Consider the following 12,578-nt stretch of genomic DNA (forward strand, 5'->3'; position numbering starts at 1 on the left):
GCCATCCTGACAGCAGGTAGCGCTCCCTCCTGTGACCCGGGACGGACGGACGGACGAGGGAGCGCTGTCATCATGTCGGTGAGGAGGAGAGCGGTGAGGAGGAGAGAAGCCGCCCCGAGGAGGTCTAGGAGTCCCTCCAGGAGTTGAGTGCCTGACTCAATGGCTTCATTTCCACTCGCCCCCACGCAATTTTCACTCGCAAATTGTGCGGGGGGCGTGTGGACATTTTGAGCCCTGGCCTACTGTATTTATGAAAGTAAACTGACTTTTTAAATCATCAAAGAGCAGTAATATTGTGTGATGGGCAGAAACCCATAGCAACCAGTGAGATTTTGATTTCCTATAGTTAGATTTGTAATATATATTTTAAATGATTGCTATTGGTTACTTCACTTTTCATATTACTATTAGTCTCAAAACAACAACTAACACCTTAAACAAAGGTTTGACAGTTAACTCCTTAACATGTTAAAGGAGAGTATGTAAACATTAAAGAAAGCACAAACACCTGTTAAGAATGATTCTCTTTATTTTACAGAAATTGCATAGAACTGTTGTTTTCATCAAAAAATATCCTTATAGTTCTTTCATATACAGCTTTATATGGACTCCTGGAAAAAGACATTTTTTACAATAAGGGATAGATTTACTAAAACATAATTTGTGGATTCCATAAGTTTTAGTTCATGGTATGGATAAAGAAAAAAAACACCAAAAATGACCCCACTCCATCAGTCCAAGGGGAGAATTCCAAGAGCTCTGGTTTTACCGTATTGTTGGCACATGAAACATTGCAGCACATTAGAACTGTCACTTTTCATAAATGATGATGTTGCAAATGTATCCATCTCAGTTACACTATGGCAAAGCTATATATTTACATAACCATCTTGAGTGTTTAGATGTCAGAACATTATTTTTGGAGTGGTTTGTGTGGCCAGGATGTATTGTTCATATTAGGAATGTATTTTTCCATACAAAACATGAATTCTGGCATAACACAGCCTTCAAAGACACACAAAAAGCCATTGAATCTCAACCAAGAAACACATCAAAACTGTCTCTAGTTCATGTATGGAGGACAACCTTACTCTTACCAGGACTGTATCATGATATTTGTCAAAATGTTCTTTTTATTACTACAAACATTGTAGGTGTTGAAATAATAAATGCTCAAAAGCATGAAAGACTTTGAAGGAAGACGATGTTCCTCACAATCCAAGGAAACAATACAACAGTCCACTACTAAATTGGGTAACAACATACTAGTTTTTATGATGTCAATATTGTAATGCCAGCTGGAAACATGTAGACCCATTGTGGGAGATTTTGTTTCATACTATGGGTAATCCAATAACAGGATTTTTATTCTAGTTTAAAAAAAATAGTTTTATAATTATATGGTCTTAAAAAAAAGACAAAAATAAAACAGCACTGGATGTTTTTTTTTTCCTTACATCATCTGTCATGGCTCTTTTACTCGGGCTCACTGCTATTTGTAGTCTTTTCCCACAAACTTTCTTCACTTTGTGCTGGAGATCCACCAGGTGGGCGCGTTCTGAGACCCTGAAAACGGCGACACTCTGGGCAGACCCGAATATGTGTACATTCACGGGCAACTAGAGCTGCTTCTTGTGCCAGTCTCTGTGCCAGTGGGTCAGGACCACTGCCCCCACACAGTTTACCATTGCTTAGAATGCTTGTATTGCGTCCTCTCTTATCCTCCGGAACAGCTGATCTAGAGCGTATAATGCCTGCCCGCCTTCGACGTGGCATAAAACTGTCTTTGCAAAGTATAATGCTACTTAACTCTGACATCATTTCGTGACACACAGAAACCTGCAACAACACAGAAAGCAAAACATTTTTAGAAATAATTCTTTATTTTTCAGTATACAGTGTAAATGGTGGAATTGTGTATACTTTTTGTCAAATATTTAGAAATAAGTTGAAATCCAATCACAAAATGTTGCTGTAATGCAGAACAAAAAACATTGATAATGCAGAATAAAAAAATATTAAAACTGCAGGAAAAAATGAACAGCTTCAGCTTTTTTAACGAATATCTTTTATCTTTAGAAAAATATTTCCAGTCTATGCCGGGTTTTTTATTAAAGAAGAAGTATTAGGAGAGTAAAAAGTACTCTTCCCAATATATTGAGCCATTGTGTGACACTGCAGCTGTCACATGCCATCTCTACATTAACCATTAATCGCTCAGCTCACGGTCTTCACCCTGCAGAGATCGGTAACTGTTAGTCATGGCTTCCCGCAGGGATTCCCCCCCACCCCTCTCTGTTCCTCCTGCACTCATTGGAGGAACAGACAAGGGAGGGGGAGGACACCGCTGGCTCTGGCTCTTGAGAGGCATCTTAAGAGCCAGAGCCAGTTGTCAATCAGGCAGCTGGATGGATCCTAACAAAATTGTTGGGCTCTTACCTGGCTGCAGAGTGGTTATGCGCTGTCAGCAACTAGCGGCAGCACTAGCCTGCTATTTTCTGAGTTTGGGCCACAGGAGTGCATTAGTAAATGTATTCCTTTGACCCAAAAGAGGACTAAAGCCAAAAAAGGGTTAGATATTAGTTCTCTTTTAAGCATTAAGTGAGATAATGTCAAACTCAAACAGCCTTATACAGCATATACAGTAAAATAACTGTTATGCCTAATTATTCTGTTACTAGGTGCCTTCATTCTATATTGTGACTCAATGCACACGGCATTTACTCTCAACTACAGTATATACAAACAGATTCTGAATAACAGATGCATGGGTAGACAGTATTATCATACCTGAGTGTCTTCGGAGTTTCTTATCGTCCACAGGAACTCCAGCACGGCCATGAAGCTAGCCACTATTAAACCACAGATTAACACAACAAATATGCCTCCGATATTTTCCATGCCCAAACCTAACAAAATGAGAAAAGTATGCCAACATTTTGGTTACATTTCACAAACCATCACATACTGTATGGTGATTCTGCTCTGGCTTCTTAGGTTTGCACATTATCTTTCTGCATTTTCTGTGAACCGGGGTAAACGTAAAACTATAGCAGTATGATCTGGCATTGATTATGTGATGAACAGAATAATTAAAAATGTAAGGTGGCTACACTGCACTACACTGGAAGCTTTAACACTATGTGCAAGCTATCCTATGACTTTATGACTAATGTTAATACAGGCAATGCAAGATAGCAAAAATTGGAGTACAACTCTACCTTTTTGTCAAGTTGGGGCAACAGTCCCCTTCCCTTAGATATTTCCCGCTACCTAACCTAAATGAGCTGGTAGCCTCTTTCAGTAGCTGAGGCCTTCACCTGTGCAGATGACTCCTGTGCTTTTCAGCAAGCCAGTGGGTTGCAGCAAACCATGTATACAGTACATGCCTGTTTCTCTATAGTGCATAGTGAAGAAGCTATCTACTTGGAGTCTTTCTATGAAGAAAATCCCTCATGTGTGGTTCACCGTGGCCTGGCGTAGGCTGCTTCTGCTGCAGAGGTCGCTGACTCATCTGAGGTATGTAGTGGAGCATATCTATGGCATTAGGAGGGAGTGGGGGCAGTTGGCCCCCACTGGTTCTAATGGTAGGACTATAAAACACTATAATAACTTAGCTCTTACCTTATATCTCTTATGAGGAAGGGTGATGGGTGCAGGGAGGAAAAGGGGGCTATAGTTATCTTTTAAAGCAAAACAAATGATGCCTTAATGGCAGAGGTTTGCTTGGTTTGTCTGAAAGAGTGAATTAAATTAAAGCATTTCACGTTCATTGCTTAACAAAAGTGAAAAGTTTGACTTCGCAAAAATAAAACACATAATTTGCTATCAAGAAAAAAAAGGAAATGGAAATTGTGAAAATTGAAATCACAGTTACCCTTTGCTCTGTGGTCTTCTTCTTTTGGACATTTACCTCCATCCCACCATTTTCGCTTTAAGTCTTCCAGACAGTTGTTTTCTTGTAGTTGCAAAATTGCTAGATCAAATTCATCTCGGAAAGGAGAGCCTGTAGTAAACATAGATATGAGGCTTTAACTGTATGCAAAGCCAAAACTTTTTTTAATTTTAGTTTTAGATAGAGTAGCAAAGAGATAAAACCCCCTATCAAATTATTTTTTCACTGTCTGTGTCCTGCTGGGGATATTTCCCTTCACTTCCTGTCTTGGAAAAAACAAGAGAGAGGAAATCCCCCCAGAGATGTCATCTGTTAAAACAAGCATGAGTCTGTTCTTGTAAATGTCTGCCATTTAAAGATAATACAGAACTATGTATATAAACCATGACTGCCAGCCGTTGCTCTTTTGGAGAAACAGCCCCTCTTTGGGATCCAAATCCTCCAGTCCCTCTGCTATCCTTTTTATCCTCACATGTAGATCTGTACAATATTTAAGTATTAAAGTGTGTAAATCTTTCATACAACATCTAAATAAATGATAGTACAAAAAGTATGATAGGTAGAGATGTAAAAAAACATCATCAGGTTTAAAGTGACACTAAACTCCACTTTTTTATACTTTTGTGCTGGGTCGCCAGTGCTGTATTTAACCTCTGCTTACTACCACCTGTAGTCTCTAAGCAGGCTCCAGGAGTTGTATGTATCACATGTTAATAACCAGTGACTGCTGTGATGGTTACACTCTCAGATTCCAGCACTGCAATCAGAATGTGATGACTACACACTCAGTATCACCCTGTGCAGATATTTTGTAGCTCTGAGACAACAATCTAAGCACAAACAGATTGAAAGTGATCATCACTGGGGCAGGTTAAAGTGACACTAAACTCAGGAGTTAAACCTTAAAAATGTATTCAAGTACCTCAACTATTAACAAAAATGTATCTTATTTGTGGATCACTCAGCTGTAGATTATCAAATCAACTCTGAATTTGTGCTGATACTGTCCTTCCACTTGGAGAGGTGGCTACTTTTCAGCACACACAGGGACCACTTGGAACAAAAGTAGCCACCCTCCAGAAGGAAGGACAGTGTCAGCACTAATTCAGAGATGATTTTATGAGCTACAGCTGAGAAATGCACAAATAAGCTACATTTTTGTTAAGGTGCATTTTTAAGGTGTAACTCCTAAGTTTAGTGTCATTTTAAATGAGTCATTTTGCACTTTTGGATTCTACATGTTCTGTCTGAGATGTGTGGCAATGTTGTATGCCTTGCTAAAATATTTTGTGCTTAAAGGTCCCTCTTTCCAATCTCAGAAAGCTGGGGAATATACATAAACCCACTGTTGCACATACCTAAAGGCATTCCAATGCCATAGCCCTTTGTGTCAAGCAGTCCTCCAACCTGAGTAAGGTTACAGTTGCGTTGACGGTAATACTCATTCATAGTGGACTCCAGTAGGAAAGCATAGTTTGAGTTCAGCACCCTGGCAATCCCTTCTTCAGTGCTCTTAACAAACACACTGGGCTGTTTTGAATGCATGTAATTCCACATCCGTTGATAGGTTTGGTATCGGGAATTCTAATAAAGAAGCACAATAACATTCTAATAATATTAATTCTAATATTTCTAATAAACACAAAACAACTCAACATTATTATGTTATGGTTTTAATACTAATGATTACACAACTATAACAATATAAGCTTGTGTATTTTAAAATTAGCCTATGTACATTTTTCACTTAATTTTTGAATCTTCTCTTTTTTGTACATAAAGAACAGTAATACTGTGTTGATTTGCATTGATGATTTACATTTCACTGCAAATTGACTGGATTTAGCCAGGCCAAATCTGTGTTTAATTGCTCTAACATGTTGTGAAAATACTAAACCATATGCAGCAGAATCCATGCTGCATATGGTGTAGTATCCAAGAGCCATGCTGTGTTTATGTTTTATATTTATATTTTGGATTCCTGTATGCATTACCTGTGCACTATGTTTAAATGATAACACACAATCTCCGAAGGTGAAATTGAAGCTCATTTTCCATAGGAGTACATGTCTTTCCATTGTGCTACTATATCAGGCTTACAAAGGCAGAATTATAGTTTATAAGTTAGCATGGCAGGGTCTATAAATACACATTTGGGGGCATGGAGCATGTGAATAAATTGAATCTGACTACTGTTTTGTTTTTCTAAGTAACCTATAGAGAGGAAGTTCTTGTATTAAAATAATATTGGAGCCCTTTAACACCACATCTGACAAACCAACTGCTTGGAAGTTTTTGGTGGTGTGTCACTGGCTTAAGCTTCAAGGTCCTTGAATGTCAGCGAAATGCAATTTTCTAGCCCATGTAGCAGAATCATTGCTAATGAATTACCTATTACAACCCATTACTGTGAACAATTATCAGCAATTATGTGTGTGTAGAGGGTCATTTTTTTGCTGTATACAGTTGGATTTCCTTTGTAAAATGACATAATTTATTAATTTAAAAAAAAAGCAGACACTGTCAATGCAGTAAGCAAAGTTGACATGCTTCTGCAAATGTAATGCATAATTACTATATATCTTGCCAGAAATGAACAGATTGGGAAAATAAAAACAGAAAATGTAGTTTTGCAGGAAATGCAGTCTGATATAAATATGTCCTGATATTTTGCCTATTAAGAAAGGGAAAATTAACATTTCCCTTTAGGTGCACCAAGATGGTAAGTTTATAGATCCTGGTAACTTGAGTGGGAACATCTCTATGTCTGAATTTCCATCTCTGCCTTCCTTCTGCTACCTTTCCTAAGGAGTGTCATTCTTTCAGATAATTAAAAAATATATATATTTTGTACTGGGGAGAATGAAGCAGGAGAGTTGAGATCTATCTTGTGGAGATCTGGCAAATAGCTCATTTCAAATTTGAATCAACATGTTCCACATTAGTGTAAAGAGGCCATGGTCAAGCAAGCAATTAATGATCTTACATGTAGCTGACCTCTTATCATCTAATGTATAGCTTTTTGGCATGATAGGGATAATTACTTGGAAGAAAGTCATGCTGGATCCTCCATGTATGGTCCCATACTCAATTGTAGTCTGATCAGCCAAGTCATCCACCGACTCAATAGGTACATCCATTCTCTGCACAGTAAGAAAGGCAGCAAGATTTGCTGTATATGAAGAAATAATTATCAAGGTGAATGCCCACCTGTCAAAAAAATCATAATCTTTGATTATTTAATGATTTGACATTGTTCCGCATTAACGTTAACAGCCCAATATTAAAATGGCACTTGCTTTGTACACAGCTAAATGTAGATATGCACAGCTAGAGGAATTAGAACTATATGTTTCCTAGCAAATTGATTGTCCAGAAAGTGTACTAAGGTAGTAGTGTGTTTCGTTGTTACCTCAAAGTGTACCTGTGGGCCATATAGATTTATGAAACCAGCATTAGTATGCCACAGGAGACACCTCCAAATATCTGCACACAATTTCTGTAGAGCACACAAGAAGCCTCAAAACCTGGGTCAATCTGTTAAACAAACAGCTACAAGCTTCTGTAGTTGTGTTGTGAGCTATATACCACTCCCTGCCATGTTCTACTTTTGGATAAGCGAGGACTTACCTCAAGTGATGCCTCTCTTTTTCCTTCCCGTAGTTTTCAGCAGTCCCTCCAGCACTGGTGCCCATCTCTGATCCAGCGTTGACTGCTGTGTCTTCCTTTCCCACGGAGACGGTCAGACGTGCACGCTCTCGGCTGCGTGGATTGACTTTCACTGTAGCTCTCCCCTCCGGTGATATGGACTGCACATGCGCCCACACACATCCTCCTGCACGGCCGCTTGAGAAGCTGGGTTCTACATCTACTCCTTGCTAGCAGTAGATATATGTAATAAAATTAGACTTTAATGTCCCTTTAATGAAAGCTACAGAAAATATTGACTTTTGAATTTATTTTTGAAATTACATAAACATGTTAAAGCCTGAATGAGAATTCATTTATTTGGTTTCCATTTCCCTAGCAGAAGTTCAGATGGTGTGGTCCATTTTGCAAACATTGTGTGTGCTTTAGAGGAGAGAGAAAATAAGGAACGGAGTTTGCAGAGGCGCCCAGTCGTGATAAATGGAGTGGAGGCAGCTTGTCTAGTAATGAGAATTTTTATGTGAACATATAAAATGGTACACCTTTTACATGTTTCATAGCTCTAAAGTGGCCACTTCTTCAGGATGGTGCTCGGGGACACTTTAGATGATTGATCTGAAGCATGCCCTGATGTGTGTAATGACAGTAGTCACCATCCTGAGAAATTGGCCACTTTAGAGCCAGAAAATGCTCTCTACTCGACATTAGGTTCCAGCAGCTTTCTAGCGTAGATTCCACACCCAGATGAGCATCGAGTGCTCCTCTGTCTTTTGTGGCACCGAATTCAGTGTTCTGTCTGAAACTTTAGCTTTATACCCAGCTTAGATTTTCAAGCACAAATCTACACCTATTATCAGTGAAAGATAAAATATTAAGTGCATCAGGAAAAAGCAGATAGCTATGATTTAGACATGTACACAGCTACCAAGCACAATAAAAAAACATTTGCTGGGTGCCTTTTGATTAGGTCACTAGCACATTGATGCACATTGAAAAACCCCCTCTTTGGTCCTACTTAAGCATCATCAGTGGTAAATGGAGTAGTAATTGAGCTGTATGCTGTTAATCTATATTTATAGGTCAGTTACAGCTAGACAACAAAATAAATTAGAGCATAACCTGTAGTACACATTGTTTATTGTCATTGCTTAAAAGGGTCTGCAGGGTAGACGTGTTGCAGTATGGGGAAAGAGGTACCCCCATACGTATAATGGGTGTGCTGGCCAGTATGGAGCTGTATTGTGACTTGTAAGATTATCATCATGGGAAAAATTATATCAGTCCACTGAGACAGTCAATGTTAAAACATTAGCTGAAGAATGTTTCTCTTCTTACCAAACTCCACTGACGCATCGTGTAGACAAAGCTCTTGGTGCAATGGTAGATCCCTGCTGCATAAACCCACCAACTGGAAACCACAGGCTGTTTCCAAGAGAGTACTGATTAATTAAAAGATTGCATCGTCCTTGAACACAAGGATGGGGACTGTACCATTCATATGGAGTTAGCCTAAACAAGCAAAATAAGAAGAAACTGGTACACAATATTTGGACAGTAGTATAATTTTTATTGTGGAGCATTTAGACTTAGGGGTTTGTATATAAAACAGCAAATGTGACTTTTACCAAACATTCATGGGTGGTGAATCAATCATTGTCATTTAAAACACACACACTTGGAAGATTTACCTACAGTGAATGCACTGATTGGGAAGCTACATGGCTAATGAAGTTCAGTGTGGATAAATTAAAAGTACTTCATTTGAGGGCATCAGCTTGCAAAAAGAATGTTCTGTAACTGGGAAGGAAGCAGAGAAAGGTAACTAAGTAAATAAATTAAAGACTTCAGCTACGTGGGAAGATTAACTAAACTGACTTTTAAGGATAAGCTACAGGTTTGGGCTGAACAACCTGATCCCAGTCTGTCTGCAGTTTAGTGAAGGGGTGAGAAAACTGGCCACATTTGGCCAGGTCATCCACCCGAACCCCTGGCTGATGTTTGTAAGTAAATGCCAGCTGCAAACCTGTCATTTTGCAGTGGTAGCACTACCGCCACAAATCAGCCAGGTGGTGTTCATAACCAGACCAGCCAGTGGGTTCCTGGGTGCTGTCACTGACCATATTTGATCAATGAAGTCATGCAGCATCCCGGCCGGTTTCTAGACATACAGCAGCCAGCCCAGGATTTGTCATTAATGAAAGGAGTAGTGGCAGGAGAACATAGACAGGCACGGAGGGTCATTGTGACTGATGTGGATCTACATCAATGGACGATGTCAATAAAAAATGTCCCCAATGTAAATTCAATGTCACTGAGGATGGAGTGTCTGGCATGTACACTTTGAACTCAATGCGCCTCCGCACTGCAAAAAATGATGCTTGAGCCAAATTCTCGTACCTGTTTCCATCCTTTGTTCATGGTTCTGAGTGATGGCCATGACTTTAGCTACTGCCACAGCAGACCAAGTAAACTAGTCTAGAAGTGCAGTGGTGTTAGTGCAGTTTCAATGCATGCCTTAATACCTTAAAACAACAATACCATTTAAAAAATAACTTGTAAAACATTTAATGTGTTTTCAGTAGAAAACGTATATTAGACTACTACTAAAGTAGTAGGTTGGCACAAACTTAGCAGTAGGTTTGCCTTTAAGAAGGAAGTTGGGGAAACATGGGGGCACTTAACTGATTTGCTTTATTAATACTTCTCAAATAGTTATGCCTCTGGCTATTCCCCCAACTGCAAACATGCTAACAAATGTTAGAAAGACCAGTGGAAAACAGATTAATCGAATCGAGGCCTTTTTTTAATATGTGCCCTTTTCCTTGTTATAGTCCTCTCCTTTTCTTGTTTCCCCCATCTGTTTCTATATATTTATGATTAGACTACAGAAAAGACTAACTGCTGTTTTTGCACTTAACATTAATTAAAATGCAGTCTGAATAGCAGCTGCAGAAAAATAGTAAAAGCCCATTTAGATGGGAACAGCCAAGGTAGTTAGCACCTTGGTGTTGTAACCACCCAGATAGAGGCAGCTGTGACATAAACCATATTGGGTGCCAGTGGAAAAGTAACAACTCTAAACATTACCTGGCCACTAAGAATAAAACACAACTGACAGCTAGGTAGCCAAGAAGCATAAAGAGCCAAACTCCAGGTGAGAATGGATCGAGGAAGGAGAAGTAGCCTGGCTTTCTACCCTGCAATGAAACACATTTAATTAATTGGCAATTCTGAAAAGAAAACATTTTACACGGTAATTATACAGGAGTTCAGTTTTGCTGTCAAACAATACAAAATGCCATAACATCAATATTCCAAAGTAGTTATAGGTCATGTAAAGTGGTTAATTGATAACAGTAGATTATAATTGATTTATATTATTAAACAATTTAGATCAAACCATTTTGGTTTTTAAAAAGGTCTCCTTATGCTAACCTCCACTAACAAGATATATAAAATATTATTCAGTAAAACAATGCCGGAATTGTGTTTTCAGAAACACACAAATAAACACAAGATAATCTCAATGAAAATATTCTGAATGTTGTAGGCGAAAAGACGACTGAACCTACCATGTGAACACGGTACAGGATGCTGATTCCTAAGGTCATAAATGGCTTGGAGAAGTCAATAACCTTTTCTCTTTCTGCTGTAATCGTCAGACCAGCAACGGCTAAATCTGCTTTCTGTAGGGGTACATGTAACAGAAACTGGTGATTTCACTTTTATCAGGTATTACTGCACAGCACTATGAGCACAGAAATCATAATGTGCTTAAAAACTGTTCATTTTGGACTCACATCGCAAGAAAGTAATATTATTCTTCTGAAGATATAAACAGCAGATATTATTCACAATGCACAAATTACCTATGGCAGGATGGCGTTATTACACTGAAAGCTTTCCAGCTCTTTTATGTGGATTTTTATTGTAAAAAGTATGCAATTTAGGCCAACACAATGGCATTAACTCTCCGAATCTTACAGTGATATGGAAATGCACTTCTAGGATACCAATTATATCCTACCAGGGAGAGTCTTATCTTCCTACCCATCAGCCCAGCACTGACAATTACAGCTACTGCAAAACAAATGAAAAATCATATAAAATCCCGTAAGAGCCACTTACAATCTTTCAAGCACTATTTAGACTGGGCCAAAAGAAGTTAAAATGGACCTTTCCATACAATGCAAGGTTTGCATATACTGCCTATGCCTTTTAGCGTATTATTGCACACGGTAACATATGATGCATTAAGGCAGCCCATTTTTTATGAATGTCCTACCAACACACCACAAGAGATAACAAAACATACATGACCTTTTCTTCAGCAAAATATTGCACCAAAACACACACGGTATATGCGTTGTGGTGCGCTGCAGTGCATTGTACATTGTATTCTACTGTACAATGCCTTGGAATGCCATCACAATTAATGGCACCACAATGCACCACATATGTAGGTGTGTTGCAGAAATGCATGTTTTAGTGCATGTTGTACAACACATAACTGTCAATGGGCCCTTACTACAAACTCCATTTAAAAAAAGAAAAATATTAACTTTTTATGCAGTATGGCCTATAATAGATAGGGTTACCATAAATATAAAGTGCAAAATACACTCTGCAACTTGATCCATTTTTGTCATGACACAAAAATTATGTTTGTAGGACAAGTGAAGGCCTAAAAACACATTTTATAAAGTTTGTATGCAAATGTAAAAGAAAAAAAAAGATGAAAAGGAGTTAATTGGGGCTTAGAGGTTAACAATGAGTTAATTGTAAGTTAAGGTGTATCTGTAGCCAAAACATAGGGGTCTATTCACGAAGCTGCCGAAGGATCTGGCCGTAGCTTCGGCCGATCCTTTGGCTAGCTTCGGCCCCAGGACCCCTTCGGTTCAGTAGAACCGAAGGGGTGCTGTACGGGCTATTCACAATAGCCCGTACAGCTCCCGATCATGGCCGAGCGGCTCGGCCAAACCGAATGCATATGCATCGGCTCGGCTCGGCTGAGCCGTGCTGAAAGCCGAAGCTG

The 12,578-nt window shown here is 39.0% G+C and overlaps 1 protein-coding gene across 2 annotated transcripts in view; it reads right to left on the reverse strand.

The window, feature by feature from the left end:
* Positions 1-735: 735 nt before the first annotated feature.
* Positions 736-12,578, reverse strand: part of GRIK4 (glutamate ionotropic receptor kainate type subunit 4) — a 102,934-nt gene continuing 91,091 nt past the window's right edge. For both annotated transcript variants that reach the window (XM_018567595.1, XM_018567594.1), the window contains exons 13-20: positions 11,116-11,229; positions 10,631-10,740; positions 8,879-9,052; positions 6,940-7,105; positions 5,254-5,479; positions 3,878-4,006; positions 2,791-2,909; positions 736-1,839 (exon numbers count right to left, since the gene is read on the reverse strand). In XM_018567595.1, the coding sequence (XP_018423097.1) occupies positions 1,477-1,839; positions 2,791-2,909; positions 3,878-4,006; positions 5,254-5,479; positions 6,940-7,105; positions 8,879-9,052; positions 10,631-10,740; positions 11,116-11,229 (1,401 nt within the window). In that variant the 3' untranslated portion in view covers positions 736-1,476. The remainder of the gene's footprint in view (positions 1,840-2,790; positions 2,910-3,877; positions 4,007-5,253; positions 5,480-6,939; positions 7,106-8,878; positions 9,053-10,630; positions 10,741-11,115; positions 11,230-12,578) is intronic.

The sequence above is a fragment of the Nanorana parkeri genome, unplaced genomic scaffold (assembly GCF_000935625.1).
Source record: "Nanorana parkeri isolate BGI_ZX_2015 unplaced genomic scaffold, ASM93562v1 scaffold1070, whole genome shotgun sequence".
In the NCBI taxonomy this organism is placed as follows: Eukaryota; Metazoa; Chordata; class Amphibia; order Anura; family Dicroglossidae; genus Nanorana; species Nanorana parkeri.